Source organism: Leucoraja erinacea, chromosome 9 (assembly GCF_028641065.1).
Source record: "Leucoraja erinacea ecotype New England chromosome 9, Leri_hhj_1, whole genome shotgun sequence".
NCBI lineage: Eukaryota > Metazoa > Chordata > Chondrichthyes > Rajiformes > Rajidae > Leucoraja > Leucoraja erinaceus.
Genome location: NC_073385.1, coordinates 54,435,827 through 54,451,407, shown reverse-complemented (window position 1 = coordinate 54,451,407; position 15,581 = coordinate 54,435,827). Strand labels below are relative to the sequence as shown.

At 42.8% G+C, this 15,581-nt stretch overlaps 1 protein-coding gene across 1 annotated transcript in view; it reads right to left on the bottom strand.

The window, feature by feature from the left end:
• The window catches only part of LOC129700391 (regulator of G-protein signaling 6-like), a 411,071-nt gene that overhangs the window by 24,253 nt on the left and 371,237 nt on the right, over positions 1-15,581 (bottom strand). The window contains exons 10-13 of the mRNA XM_055640840.1: positions 11,081-11,179; positions 10,500-10,561; positions 7,800-7,910; positions 5,296-5,421 (exon numbers count right to left, since the gene is read on the bottom strand). Of these exons, the coding sequence (XP_055496815.1) occupies positions 5,296-5,421; positions 7,800-7,910; positions 10,500-10,561; positions 11,081-11,179 (398 nt within the window). The remainder of the gene's footprint in view (positions 1-5,295; positions 5,422-7,799; positions 7,911-10,499; positions 10,562-11,080; positions 11,180-15,581) is intronic.

Here is a 15,581-nt window from a genome sequence, read left to right as displayed (position 1 = left end):
GTTTTTACTTTAGATTTCCAGCATCTCATGGAGTCATGGAGTTGTGTAGAATGGAAACAGCCCTTTGGCCCATCTTGTCCACTCCGTCCAGGTTGGCATACTGGGCTAGTCCCATTTGCTTGCTTTAGGTCCATAACTCTCTAAACCCTTCACATCCATATATCTGTCTAAATGTCCCTTAAACATTATAATTGCATCTGCTTCTATAGCTTCCTCTGGCAGCTCATTCCAGAAAATGACTACCTTCTGAGTGAGAAGTTCTCCGCATGCATGGCACGGTGGTGCAGCGGTAGAGTTACTGCCTCACAGCACCAGAGACCCGGGTTCAATCCTGACTAGGGGCGCTGTCTGCATGGAGTTTGCACGTTCTTCCTGTGACCACATGGGTTTTCACTGGGTGCTCCAGTTTCCTCCCACATCCTAAAGATGTGCAGGTGTTTTAGTTAATTCCGGATCTGGATCTGGATGTGGTACGCTGAAAAGCTCCAGGTAGAGCATCACTCAGCACTGGACAATTTTTTACATTTTATCAAGCCAATTAATCTAGCCAATTGGCCTCTGTAAATTGCCCCTAGCCTGTAGAATAGAATGTAACATGGGTGATCATTTGTCGGCGTAGGCTCGGTGGACCACACTGTATCTGTAAACTAAACTAAGCTAACCATCACTCTTAAATACCTCTATCTCACCTCAAGCCTATTCCCTTTAGTTTTAGAATGCTCTGCCCTGGGAAAAGGATTGTGTGCATTCACTTTATCTATTCCCCTCATGATCCTGAACACCTCAGTTATGCCAACCCTCAGGCTCCCTTACACCAAAAAAAAAGTCCCAGCCTATTCAATCTCTGAAGGATGAGGGGGACCTCATTGTAACTTACTGAATAATGAAAGGCCTGGATAGAGCGAATGTGGAGAGCATGTTTTCACTAGTGGGAGAATCTAGGACCAGAGGCCATAGCCTCAGAATAAAAGGATGTACCTATAGGAAGGAGATGAGGAGGAATTTCTTTAGTCAGAAGGTGGTAAGTCTGTGGAATTCATTGCCATAGAAGGCTGTGGAGGATGTCAATGGATATTTTTAAGGCAGAGATAGATAGATTCTTCATTAGTACAGGTGTCAGGGGTTATGGGGATAAGGCAGGAGAATGGGGTTGAGAGGGAAAGATAGATCAGCCATGACTGAATGGTGGCCTAAACCTGATGGCCTAATTCTGCTCCTATCATTTACAGTATGAACTTATGAACTCTCCATTTAACATGCCCGCAAAGGCTGGGTAGCATCCTGGTTGGTCTCTGCTGTACCCATTCCACCTCAATGACATGCTTTCTATGGCTTGGCAACCAGAACTACACACAGTATTGTACAAGCATTATCTCACAATGCTCATTGCCCTTCCCAATGAAGGTAGGCCTGCCAAATGCCTTCTTCACTACACTGTCCACCTGACCAGTCACTTTTGGGGAACCACGTCCAGATTAGTCTCTTCTGCCACACTTACCAATACTCTACCATTTACTGTATAGACCCTGCTTTGGTTTGAAATAATAAAATGCAACACCTCACAATGCAGTTAAATCCATTCCTCGGTTGCCATTCTTTTGCCCACCTTCCCAACTGACCTAGATCTTATTGTAAACCTATGTATCCTTCCTTACCATCTATTATACTACCAATTGTGGTGTCATCTGCAAATGTACTAACAGTGTAAATCCAAATATTGTCAAAATTGTTAATGTACATAACAAACACCAGTGGATATGAGCTCTGAACCCTGCAGCAATCCACTGGTCACCGGCCTCCAATTAAAATAAACCCTCCACAACTAAACTTTGACTCCTTCTCCGAGTCCAACAATTTTGAATCCATTTTGCCAGCTTACCTTGGATTCCATGTGCTCTAACTTTCCAGACCACGCTACCATACAGGACTTTGTCAAAGGCCTTGCAAACAGACCATGCTTGCTGTCTTGCCCTCATCGATCTTCTTGCTGACCTCTTGAGACCCAATTTCCCATACAAAAAGTCATGCTGGCTATTCCAAATCAGTCTGTGCCTATCCAAATGCGGGTAAATCTTACCCCTAAGGATCCCCTCCAACATACTTCCCACCGCTGAGGTCAGGCTCACTGGCAGTAGTTCTCATGCTCTCTTTGCTGACTTTCTTAAATAAATGTACATTGTCTGCAGATTAAAAAAAAAAGATTTTCAATTTCTGAGCCAACTTGTTTTGGCTTTCCATCAAAGGACGGTTCATCTTGGAAGACACTTCATGCTAGAATTTGTAATATTTGTCTTCAAAGATGAATGTTAATTGCTAGTGATTCCTCTTTCACAAACTCAGGTGTAAACTAGGGTTGAATGCGCACAACTTTCCATTTAGCATGCTAGCATCTTCCTAACCTTAACATTACTCAAACTTATTACCCAGTTTGGGGCTGTTAACACTTGTTGAATAGACTGCAACATTTCCATTCAGGGACTTCTGCAACCTATTGCTATTGGTCATCCAATATGTCGTTCTTCATGATGACACACTTTCCAAATCCGTTTGGCCAGAGTAGTCCCTTGGAGAATTCCACTGAGTTAAATAGCCAATGTTCCTAACTTTGATATTTAAAAACAAACAAATTGTTCAAGGAATATGACAAAGAATATCGCTTTTAGAATATCCCAATCACTTTTATCTTTGCTGGCAGCTGTGTCAGTAAAGATTTTTACACCCAACATATGGCCTGTCGGAGATTGTTGGTTAAATGCCATTTGGTGTGGAATATTGCCTATGAATAATTGGTTTAAAATTGATTGAGTGCACCTTTACTTCAAACCTTCACAGCTGGGTGCAAAGGTTGTTATTTTTATTTTATAAATCTGGCATGGGTTCAAACATATATCCAAGTTATGAGGGGAATGTGTTAATCCTCCAAGTACCATCCAATCTGTCACATCTGTGCCTTTGAAAGAATTATGGTTAATGATAAGCAACCTCCAATTCAAGTGCTTTTGGCTCTTACCCAAGTATTAATTATAGAAGACAGACACAAAGTGCTGGAATAACTCAGCTGGTCAGACAGCATCTCTGGAGAAAAAGGAAGGGTGACGTTTCGGGTCAGGACCTTTCTTCAGACTCAGTCCAGACCCGAAACGTTAACCATCCGTTTTCTCCAGAGTTGCCACCTGACCCGCTGAGTTACTCCAACACTTTGTGCCTATCTTCGGTGTATATACCAGCACCTGCAGTTCCTTTCTATACATATTAATTATAGAATATTTATTATGAAAACATTTCCATCTTGGTTCTCTCTGTTTTATTGTCCAAATCCAGCACTATCTACCTTCGGCAACAAAGGTGAAATAAAATTAAAGTGTGCGTGAAACAAAACATTCCCTCCAGTTTCCAACAACTTGCCTGAGCAATGCACTACATTTGTTGAATTTGTTATCCCAGCACATAGTCACTTATGTTATACAGCACAAGAATTTGTTTCTCAAAGGTTTCTTCTGGGTGCTGGTTTCTTCTGGGTGCTTTGGCTTCCTTCCACATCCCCAAAACGTGTGTTGGTAGGTTATTTGACCATGGTAAGTTGCTCCAAGTGCATTGGTGAATTATAGGGGCTGATGGTATGGATGAGAATAGGAGGAGAATAAAATTGGATTTGTACAAATGTATTACATTTAGGTGCTTGATGGTCAGCATTGACTCAGTGGGCTAAAGGGTTTGTTTCCATGCTGTAAGACTTTTGTTAACCTAACTATGTAACTTCCACCTGTTGCTGTTTAGTCAGCCCTCTGACGGGAAATTCCAAAACTTAATTTGAAGGCCTTTGCTTTGTGTACTCTGCCAATGCACATTTTAGGCTTAGGTACAATGCTCAGAAGGAACAGCCAAGAAAAGTAAGGAACATTGAAAAAAACAGAAGACAGAAGGCCATAGTGTAGTATGATCAGATCTGATAAGTGATAAAAAGGGAAAACAAATACTCATGGAAGTAGAGAAGTAAGGGACTACAAATGCAGGATTACATAAAAAGACAGAGTGCTGGAGTAACTGAACAGGTCAGGCAGCATCTTGGAGAACATGGATAGGTCCTAACCCAAACATCACCTCTATCAGACTGTTGGCAGTGATTCAAATTCAAACTAATACAGACTTAAAACATTGTAATAAAGGTTCTGCAATAATCAGGGTGGACCTTAATGTGTGTCAACTGGGTAAATCAAATTGGCAAAAGCCTGGAGGATGTTTTCATAGTAAGGCCAAGGCCAATTTCAGGGAGCAATATATCAAGGAAACAACTGGAAAGCAGGCTATCTTAGACATCTAATGCTACTAGACAATGTCATTGCTATCTCATAGTAAGCCAGCCTTGTATGCTGTTCTGTGGAGACACAAATCAGTTGGAAACTGGACTCTTACAGTCTATTACATGGATTTAACATTGAATTGGCCAGGGAAGATTGTGCAGTAGATGAACACTATTCCCAGTAAGGAAACTGTTCCCAGTAACAAACATTTAATAATACACTTCTCAGTTCTCAACAAACATATTCATTGATTAATAACGTTGATTATCTTCATTGTATATTTGGAATAAACACTTCAATGATCTATCTCTGGCTAATAATGAAGAAAGGATTTATAACATTGTCAAAAATAATTATATTGCTGAGGGTTGGGTGTAGGAAAGGAAATGTGTTAAAAAGGAAATGTGCAACGATGGGAGAAATTATAATGGAGAAAAATGATGGGAAAAATGTGAAGTAATGTTAATTGTCTACTCTGCAGAAGACAATGCATGTAACGGAAATTGAGGGGAGCCAAGGGTCTTATGGCAGAGGAATGTAAAGTCATTAGAAATTATGAGAGATCGCCAAATGCTTCAAATTGATGACTTGATTGTCTGACTCTAGGTTTCTAAAACATATACCTACAACAATATTGAGTTTGCCTTCTGTCCTCAAAACGTCACCTCTCCATGTTTTCTTGAGATGCTGCCTGACCTGCTGAGTTACTCCAGCACTTTGTGTCTTTCTGTAAACCAGCATCTGCAGTTCCTTGTGTATACATGAATGCAATACCAATGATCTTCCAAAATGCCAGCGTAATCCACCCCCATCCCCCAACTATTAAAAAAAAGAGGAAAAAGAACCTGACATCGGTTGTCAGGAAAATGCTGGAATCCATTGTCAAGGCTTAGGATGCAGAAAACCATATGTTTGACCAGAATCTGCATGCATTTATCAAAAAGAAAATGTTGTAGGACAGATTTAGTGGAGATTTAGTGGATGATTACGCTACCTCAGATTCTCGGAGCTAAACTCAGACTCGACGAACTTCAGAAATTGTTCGCGTCCTGCAGGATCCTTGAGCACTTCATCGAAGGAGAATCCCCACCTCCTCACACGCTGCTGGCTCGGCTCTTTGCTTCCGGGACAGGAGAAAGAAGAGAGCAACTTTTTAACAAAAACATCTCATGCATACTGCTTCCAATAATTCATTCAAAGCAAATAAGTAATGAAGGTGCATTTAGATAGCACCATCTCTCACTTTTCATAACGCTATTCAGCTAAAATGACGCCATCAGATCGAACATAAAACGATTCCACAACTTGGACAAATCCCAAGCTCAGGTGATCCATTACCATTCCGCAACAATACTGCTAGAGTCACAGTGATAGAGTCATACAGCATGGAAATGGGCCCTTCAGCCCAACTTGCCCACACCAACCAAAATGTCCCATCTACACTAGTCCCGCCTGCCTGCATTTGGCCCATATCATTCTAAACCTGTCTAATCTATGTGCCTGTCTAAATGTTTCTTAAACATTGCAATAGTACCTGCTTGTGATGAACAAATTATTTAATGATGTTCAATGAAACCTATAGAATATGCTCAACACATTGATAGGCCAATGAACAAAATAAAAGGTTACTGCCTTTGTAATTCCATGAGACACAATACAAAAGGGCTCCACTAGAGACTCAACCTTTCTCTAATGAATCCTTAGTTTTGTTGTAGATCCTGTGAGCAGAAGCCAAATAGGAAGCATCATCTAATTACCTCAAACCCAAAACTCCCAATCACCAATGTTGCTACTCCCCAAGTGCCACAGTTCACAGGTTACTTGACTTGTTCCCCTCACCCCCAGTCAGAGGATACTAGTTTGATGTTGCCTCATGTACAGCATTGCATGCCAAAGATCCTGGTCTGTGCTGAACTGTTCTATGCTCTATGTTCTAAGTTGGCAATCAGACCACTGCTACCACATCTACCAAATGACACATAGTAATTTCAATGAGTACAGATGACACAAAATATGATAACATAAATAGTGAGGATTAAAGGAATAAAAATCGCAAAGACATGCCCAAAACTGTTTCTTGGGTTTGCACACAAAGGATGTTTTGAGCAGATCAGATCACAATGGCAATCAATTTTGAGTTGATTAGAGACTATCAGGAAAAAGACCTCAAGCACATTTGGTTATGATATGTATCTCTTCCAATTATGTAATTTAGTGCTGATTATTAATGCACATCTCATCCAATAAGTAATTTAATAATTCAGGGTTATTTTCCCATTTACTGAGAGGAAGTAGCTATTAATAGTCCACTCTGACATGTTAATGTCCTAAAGAAAAGAGGGTCGGGCAACGCTCATAAGACTTACAGTGTGGCTGGCATTTGAAAATGGAGCCCAAACCCGTCGCCTCTAGCATGCAGGTTCAGTAGACTATTTCTGCACGCTTTGCTAATTGGGGATTGTGATTGGGTATGGCAAAACTTTACTGGACTGTGCATTTGCACGTGACAATAAAAACACTATTAAACCATTGAAAATGCACCACAATACAGCGTAGAGCTGGGGTACAGTGTTCCCACTGTGTTTTGCTCACAGCCTCTGAATGGATCATTGTTCAGTGCTGCATTTCACTCACAAGCATCACTGATCACTTCTCTGCCCTGGGTACAGAGTGCTGTGGTCATTGGCCCCTCAATGAGCCACTGCCTCCTGGTACCTTGGGACCACTCGTGGACACGGTTTGAGGAGTGGATAAGATCAACAAATGTGTGGCATGTTTCTGGAGATGTGGAATCATTGTAGATCCCATATTCCTCTCATCCGTTTCTTCTCACCCCCATGGTGGCCTTTTATACTGCTGTACTGTGGCTTTTGTGGACGAGTGTTCTTGACAGGTAACTCACTTCCTCACCATTGATGCTGCTATAGTGCAGCGGCATACAAACTCTGCAGACAGCTGGCACCAGGAAACGGGCCGTAAAAGGCTTCTACAATTCAGGGTGTAAACCACCCCTTTTCCCACCAATTTTGAAGCTCACCTAACTGGGCTCCCATCCAGCCCCACCTAGAATGGGTGAACTCCAACTTCCTAGCGACAGGCTGATGAAATCGGCCGGCACATTACAGATTAAATGTGACAATTCTCGGAAAGAAGAGTGCGGGAAATATAAAATTAAAAATAAATATAAAATGAACCAGCCTTCATCTTGAGCTTCATTTTAATATTGGATATAGAGTGGGTGTTACATTGCGAGTTTCTACCCAGTATGCATCTTTAATCTCTGCTTCAGTCTTCAAGAACTGTTGAAAAGATTGTTGAATGCAGAACTGCACGCCATGTTAGACCTCAGGGATGAAGCACCTCATGAACTCATTTAGTCCCACTCTCTCTTTCTAAGACTCACTTAACATTGATACCATGGACTGAAAATTACTTTATCTTTTTACATCAAGAGTTCTACTTATCCTATCTATCAATGAACAAACCTTCCTTTGTTACCTGGCTTCCATGTCCCAGAATGTGCTGTCGTCACTGATCCAAGGGTTTGGAGGATCTTGAGGAGTCAGGAGGGGATCATAGTCCAAATACTGCTCAGTGTAACTGACTAAACTGAAAGTCAAAGCATCAGAAAAGTGTTAGCAAAAAAGTGGAAATCATCAATGGAAACCTGAAGTCAGAACGGTAAGTGTTGAAAATACTCAGCGGTTCAGGCAATGTCTCTGGAGACAGTGAGGCAAAGTTAACAATTTTAGATCCACAGAACTGAGAAAGCTTGAATTCTAAAAATGTTTCAGGCAAAAAAGGGCAAAGGAAGGGGGATGGGGAGGAAAGAACTAGAGGGAAAATCTACAAAGGGATGTTGGTGCAAGTCAGAAGTCAGAAAGTGGTTGGAATGGAACAAGCAAAGAAGCAAAGTCAAAACCTATCCAGAGGATCTGGGAGATTAAGGTGCATGGGATCCACAGTTGTTTGGATTCAGAAATCACTTACTCATAGAAGACAGAGGGTTTTGGTGGAAGAGTGTTATGCTGGCAGAAGTTCTGTGACCAGTGGATGTCTGCAGGGACCTGTGCTGGCAATTCTATTGTTTGTTATACATATAACGATTTGGACATAAATGTAGATGGGTTGGTGAGTAAGTTAGCTGGTGACACCAAAATTGGTGTAGTTGCAGTCAGTCAGGAGGTTATGTCAAAATATACAGTGGGATATAGATCGGCTACAAAAATGGGTGAAGAAATGGTAGATAGAGTTTAATCTGAGCAAGTGAGCGATATGGCACTTTGGGAGGGATAGGTGGAATAATAAATGGAGAAAGTATACAGTTAACTGCAAGGTATAGGAGCAGGGAGGAGTATAGGAGCAGGGAAGTTCTACTGCAGTTGTACAGGGTATTGGTGAGACCACACCTGGAGTATTGTGTACAGTTTTGGTCTCCAAATCTGAGGAAAGACATTCTTGCCATAGAGGGAGTACAGAGAAGGTTCACCAGACTGATTCCTGAGATGTCAGGACTTTCATATGAAGAAAGACTGGATAGACTCGGCTTATACTCGCTAAAATTTAGAAGATTGAGGGGGGATCTTATAGGAACTTACAAAATTCTTACGGGGTTGGACAGGCTAGATGCAGGAAGATTGTTCCCGAAGTTGGGGAAGTCCAGGACAAGGGGTCACAGTTTAAGGATAAAGGGGAAATCCTTTAGGACCGAGATGAGAAAATCATTTTTCACGCAGTGGTAAATCTGTGGAACTCTCTGCCACAGAAGGTAGTTGAGGCCAGTTCATTGGCTATATTTAAGAGGGTCAGCTGTGGCCCTTGTGGCTAAAGGGATCAGGGGGTATGGAGAGAAGGCAGGTACAGGATACTGAGTTGGATGATCAGCCATAATCATATTGAATGGCGGTGCAGGCTCGAATGGCCAAATGGCCTATTCCTGCACCTAATTTCTATGTTTCTATGTTTCTAAGACCATCAACAGCATTGATGTACAGAGGTATCTTGCGGTTTCTGAAAGTAGCAACATACATAGATAGAGTGGGAATGAAGGTGTATGGTATGCTTGATTTCATCGTACAGGGCACTGAGTATAGGATTTTGGTTTGGCTGCATTTGGACTATTGTGTGCTGTTCTAATTGCTCCACTTATTGGAGAGGGCGCAGACGAGATTCACCAGAATGCTGCCTGGATTCAAACGTATTCACTGTAAAGAGAGGTTGGGCAAACTTGGATTGTTTTCTCTGGAGCATCTGAGGCTGAGGGGAGACATGTCAGCAGTTTGATCATTCATGGGAGGCATAAATAGGGTAGACAGTCAGAATCCTTTTCCCAGGGTGGAAATGTCAAAGACGAGAAGGCATAGTGAGAGGGGAAAGGTTTTAAAGGAGATGTGCATGCCACGTTTATTATGCACAGAGAGTGGTGGGTGCCTGGAATGTGCTGCGAGGGGTGGTGGTGGAAGCCGATAGGAAAGTGGCATTTAAAATTCACGTGCAGACAAAGGAGTTTGGTTTAACTTGGTGTCACATTCAGCACAGACTTTATGGGCTGAAGGGCCTGTTTCTGTGCTGCACTGTTTGAGGTTCTACAGTTTACTTACAGTAATACAGCCATACAGCACAGCAACTGGCCCATTGAGTCCATGCCAAACATGATTGACACGGAACCTAATTTATTTTCTCCATGTTCCCATCAACAGCCCAGATTCCACCATTCACCTACAGACTAGGGTAAATTTACAATGACCCATTAGCCCACAAACCCGCACATCTTTGGGATTTGGTAGAAACTGGGAAACACTTAGTGGGAACCTGATATCAACAGCACTGGAGATTAGCATTAGTCGTTGTCTCCAGTGCTGTGAAGAAGCAGCTCTTCTTCTGACACTATGCCATCATTACCCAACTCCTCCTTACATCCACATCATTATTTTCCTCATGGGAGCAAGTTCCAGTTTCTTTATCCTCAGGATAAAGATGTTTTTCTTGAAATCACTGTTGCATTTCTAGATGACTATCTTTTATTTATGGCTTCTGGTTTTGAACATGTGCAGATATAAATATCTGTGTGTCAATCTTGTCATGACATTGCTTCCTCAAATTCTCTCGCCTGCACTGATGTGGATCCTTAGCCTCCTGTCACTTTTCCCCACGTGGTATGAAAAATAACAGCCATCATCAACTACACAAAGCCCTTACCTTTCAGCTACTTTAGACATTTTTAAACAATGTCTTTCTAGCTGGATATTTAAAAATGTTATCTGGAAGTAAAAAGAAACAATGGTTAAGATATATATGAATACATCAATACAACTACACACCATTCCAGCCAACACATACAATATACTGGCTGCCAATCTAGGCATATATACATTCAGAACTATTTTATGCACCAATTAACAGTTCACATTGCTTAATGCTGGTGTTATGAAACTGATCAGTGTCATGTCACATATCACATTCTGGCAATTTGTTTAGATTAATTTGCAAGTTTAAACTGTAGAAGATCAAGAATTTAGCTGACAGATCAGAATCAGAATGCTTTATTGTCATTGCATGTGTCACATACAACGAGATTACTGTGTCTCTCCATTTAAAAGAACTTCATACATTCACATATATACTTTTTACACTCTCTCCCTCCCCAAACCCACCCATGGATTCACATTTACATAAATTAACAATTACCATGGCATGGTAAATATAGATTATGAAATTTACTGAGGAATTACATACACTTTATTCACATAGAATAGAAGCTCGATCAAGTCTTATGTTACCTGTTTCTTCAGATCATCTTTCGCAGGCTTCTTAGCTGTTTGTGCAACTGTATGTACAGGACTGTGTGTCTGTGAATCTTCAGAAATCCCATACACTGACTGATGGAAAACAATTACAGAATCGCAAATCAAATACTATTTCATCTTCAAATTATGCCAAAAATGAATCCTACATTATCCAGATATAAATGTAGCAATCAGTGACAAGTAAATGTAGAATCCCAGAAAGCCTGCTTCTGAAAACTGCCACCTCGTTTTTCAAAGGCAGACACAATATGACAATAGACAATGGACAATAGGTGCAGGAGTAGGCCATTCGGCCCTTCGAGCCAGCACTGCCATTCAATATGCTCATGGCTGATCATCCCCAATCAGTGCCCCGTTCCTGCCTTCTCACCATATCCTCTGACTCCACTATCTTTAAGAGCCCTATCTAGCTCTCTCTTGAAAGTATCCAGAGAACCGGCCTCCACCTCTGAGGCAGAGAATTCCACAGCCTCACAACTCTCTGTGTTAAAAAGTGTTTCCTTGTCTCCGTTCTAAATGGCTTACCCCTTATTCTTAAACTGTGGCCCCTGGTTCTGGACTCCCCCAACTGGAGTAACTCAGCAGGAGAGGTGGTATCTCCAGAGAGAGGAATGGGTTTTCAATGCAGGTGGCCAAAGAGTCATAGAGTGAATTGCTTATTGTCATTGCTTACTGCCAAAAATCTCATAGGTTTACCAGAAACCTTCCTTCTTGGTTAGAAAAGAAAAACATCTTCTTGCTCTTCTTCATATGGTGTTATTGGAGTATTGACGTCAATATAAAGAAGAGAATGGGGAATTGATAGTGTTCTCTGTCACTCTTCTGTCTCTCCCTCTCTCTGCTCCCTCTCTCACTCTCTCCCTCTCCTCTCTCTCTGTTTCTCTTTATCTCTGTCTGTCTGTCTGTCTGTCTGTCTCTCTCTCTCTCTCTCTCTCTGTCTCCCTCTTTCTCTGTCTCTCTCTTTCTCTCTATCTGGTCTCTCTCTCTCTCTGATCTCCCTCTGGTCCCTCTCTTTGGCCTTCCTCACAATCCTCCACCCCTTGTAGGTGTGTTGGTTAATTGTTTATTCTGTTGTAGGTGTGTTGGTTAATTGTTTATTCTGTCCATCCAACTACTCGTGCTTGCCTTACCCCTCCCACATCTCTGCAACTCCATATGTCCCTTTCTAGAATTAAATGCAACAGTATAATTTTAGTCTGGACTCCCAAATTCCATGAAAGACTGATCTTGGATAAGCAGGTCATGCAAACCTGCAAAGGTCCCGTAACCTGCTAACTTTCAGCACAACTCAGGTAGCAACATGGATTCTTCCTTCTCCTGACTGAGAGAAAAGGCATAGTAATGCGGAATGTAAACTCTTCCCTGTAAATAAGGGCCTGTGCCACTTTCACGACCTAATTCACGACCTCTGCCAAGTTTGCCCTTGACTCATACTCGCAGCATGGTCGTCACGAGGTCGTAGGCAGGTCATTATGCTAGTCGTAGGTACTCGTGGCATCAAGTAGGTCGGGGTGTTTTTCTAGCCTGATTAAAAATTTCCACGAGTAAAAAGGGTTGTGAAATAGGTCGTGACAGTGGGACAGGCCCTTAACACTCTGCATCCTGGTGGTCCAAAACTTTTGTTTCTGTGATGTATGATTCTACTGATTAAACTAGCTTTTCAAGATAAATCAGAATGGAACCAAGTAATGATGCAATTGATCTTATTGGCGACAAGAGCAGAGATCTATGCGATAACATAAATGCCTGGGAAATGTATCAGATACATACAGTACAAGCAAACAGCAGTCCACCCAGGAATAGTAAGATTAAACGAGAACTTACCAGTTTGAAATTTGATCTTGATTTTATGAGGAGTTACGATGAGTGATTACGTGAAGAAGGGCCGTCTGCATGCGCGTCAATCTTCAAAGCAGCGGTGTTAAATCACAGATAAAAAGAAGACCTGAGAATAGTAAGATTGTGAAGAAACTAGAACTTCCATATGACCTTGATAGTATGAGGGTGGGAGCGGTGGGCACGTAATCGCTCATCGTAACTCCTCATAAAATCAAGATTAAACTTCAAACTGGTAAGTTCTCATTTAATCTTACAATTTTACTTCGGAGTCACGTGAGTGACTACGTGAAGATTTCAAAGCTCTGTGATTTTACGCCAGTTACGAATCCAGGCGTCACACACTGAATGGATTGACCATGGATGCGTGCAATCATTAAAGCATTCAGACATTACGTAGTTAAGTAAAGATACTGATGCTTTAAATGAAAAAAACGTTTTTAAAAAATGGTTACTCCTCCCAACCTTGGGGGGGAAACTAAGGGACAGAACTTAAAATGGTACGTGCAAACACCCCCAGTCCGGTTATGGGTTTGTTATAAAACCGGTGGACCATTATTTCATTTGTCCATCCTGCAGCCACTAGGATGTTGTCAAGGGGCACGTCCATAGCTCTTGCTGCTGATGTAGATGCAGCCCTGGTGGAGTGAGATTTAACCATATAAATGTTTACTCCTGCTACCGCCTTTACCTCTTTTGACCATCTGGAGATGGTTTGAGTTGACACCTTTTGGTGTGGTTTTTTAAATTGTTTTATTTATGTTTTTTATGGCTGATGAGGACTGATTGTTCTGAGCCTCTGAGGTTCTCCGTAACTCTCAGATAGTGGTGTTAGTGTGTTACCACACACACAACCGTTGGTCCTCTGGGTATGCCAAGAACTGGATCTCCATCCCTGGCCTGCTCTGTTTTATCAGGTTCCTGATTACGAATGTTATGTTGTTCATATTTGTGGTCATGTAGTCCAACCGTAGCTTTTGCAGTGTCTGGACTCTTTGTCAGCATACCACCTTCAGGGTTAGTTATAGGCTGTCCCCACTGTCAAAGTAGGGTTAGTACCACACTCACATCCCATGTGTCCGTGTACCTTGGCCTTGGAGGTCTTAAATTGTAAATTCCCTTCATGAATTTTGCTGTAAAGGGGTGCGTTCCTATCGAACTGTGCCCTGCTTCCGGCATCAGATAGGAGGAGAGTGTGCCTCTGGCACTATAGATTGCACTATAACTTTGTTTACAGTTATAGTACAGAGTTGATAGGAACTCCAAGACATTCGTTATCCGAACTGTGTTGTATTTGTTCGGACTGTCATATGCCTTGAAATGGCCTCCTCAGAATCTGCAGACCAACAAGTTAATACGTTCATGTAGTGGATGATTGCTCCCTGTAACTGGGTTCACTAGGAGGTCCCTGCTCTTGGGTACAGCCATAACTGGCTGGACTATAATTCCCAAAATTTTTGGGGACCAGGCTTGAGTAGGCCAATCTGGCACTGCCAATATGCCTGTGTCTTAGACTTGCTTGATTTTTGTCAAGCATCGGTTTGTGAGACAAATTGGCGGAAAGCATACATAAACATTCCTCCCCAATTGAGGGAGAAAGCATCCACTGCCTTGCTCCTGGATCCAGCTCGCAGGACACATGTCTGGGTAACTAATGGTTTAGTCTAGATGCAAAAAGGGCGCTGTCCTGTGCACGGCTGCCCAGCCAGCAGCTGTCTGTCTCTTCACCGTTTTATTTTTATTTTTAGTTAGTTAAAGTGTTTTGTTTGGAGGTCTAGACTTTTTTATGTGTGGGGGGGGGGGGGGGGGGGGGGGGGGGGGGGGGGGGGGAAACTACCTTTCAGGGTCCCTACCTGGTCGGAGAGGCAGCTTTTCTCCGGGCTGCAGCTTCGACCTGTCCTCGCGGCCTACCAGCGGGCCTGGAGCGGCGTTTCCTGTCGGGGACCGCCCAGAACCTTGGCTTCGGCGGCGGCACATATGTACATATGTACTTCCCTCTCCAATGGGGAAGACATTGGACTTCCCCATGTGTGAGGCTCCCGGTTCTGCTGTAGGCCCGGGCTGACACATTGTTGGAGCAACTTCTCCAAAAAGTTGCTCCAATGTGGGAGAGTCGTCCTCAGATGCTCTCCGTTGAGGGAGGGTATCTCTTTCCCCCCCCCTGGACGCATCTGAGTCAACAGGTTTGTTTGACTTGCGGGTGGTTTTTCCCGTACTGCAGGACCACCAACTGAGCTCCTCCTCCTGCAACAAGTCTCCTGCCGGTTCTGCCGGCGCTAAATGTCGGGAAACAAGACCGTCGCCCGCTACTGGGAATGCTACGGTCTTTGGCAGCCGACTTCCCCGCGGACCGTCTCCTCGACATCTGGGCCCTGAAACTAAAAAAAAGCTTCAAGCCCGAAAGAACGCAGGTAAGTGATTCAACTTCCCTTACCTGCCCATCCCGACGGACTAGGAGGACACAGTGCCTGCCAGTCCGTCGCGCGTATTGCGTTCAGACATAATGACGTGCACGCAGACGGACGGCCCTTCTTCACGTAGTCACTCACGTGACTCCGAAGTAAAATGATGGTTACTGTGCTTTTCCTCTCAGTCAGAATGTTCCTGTTCGAGGTAATCTTTTCGTCCAGTCTCTCTT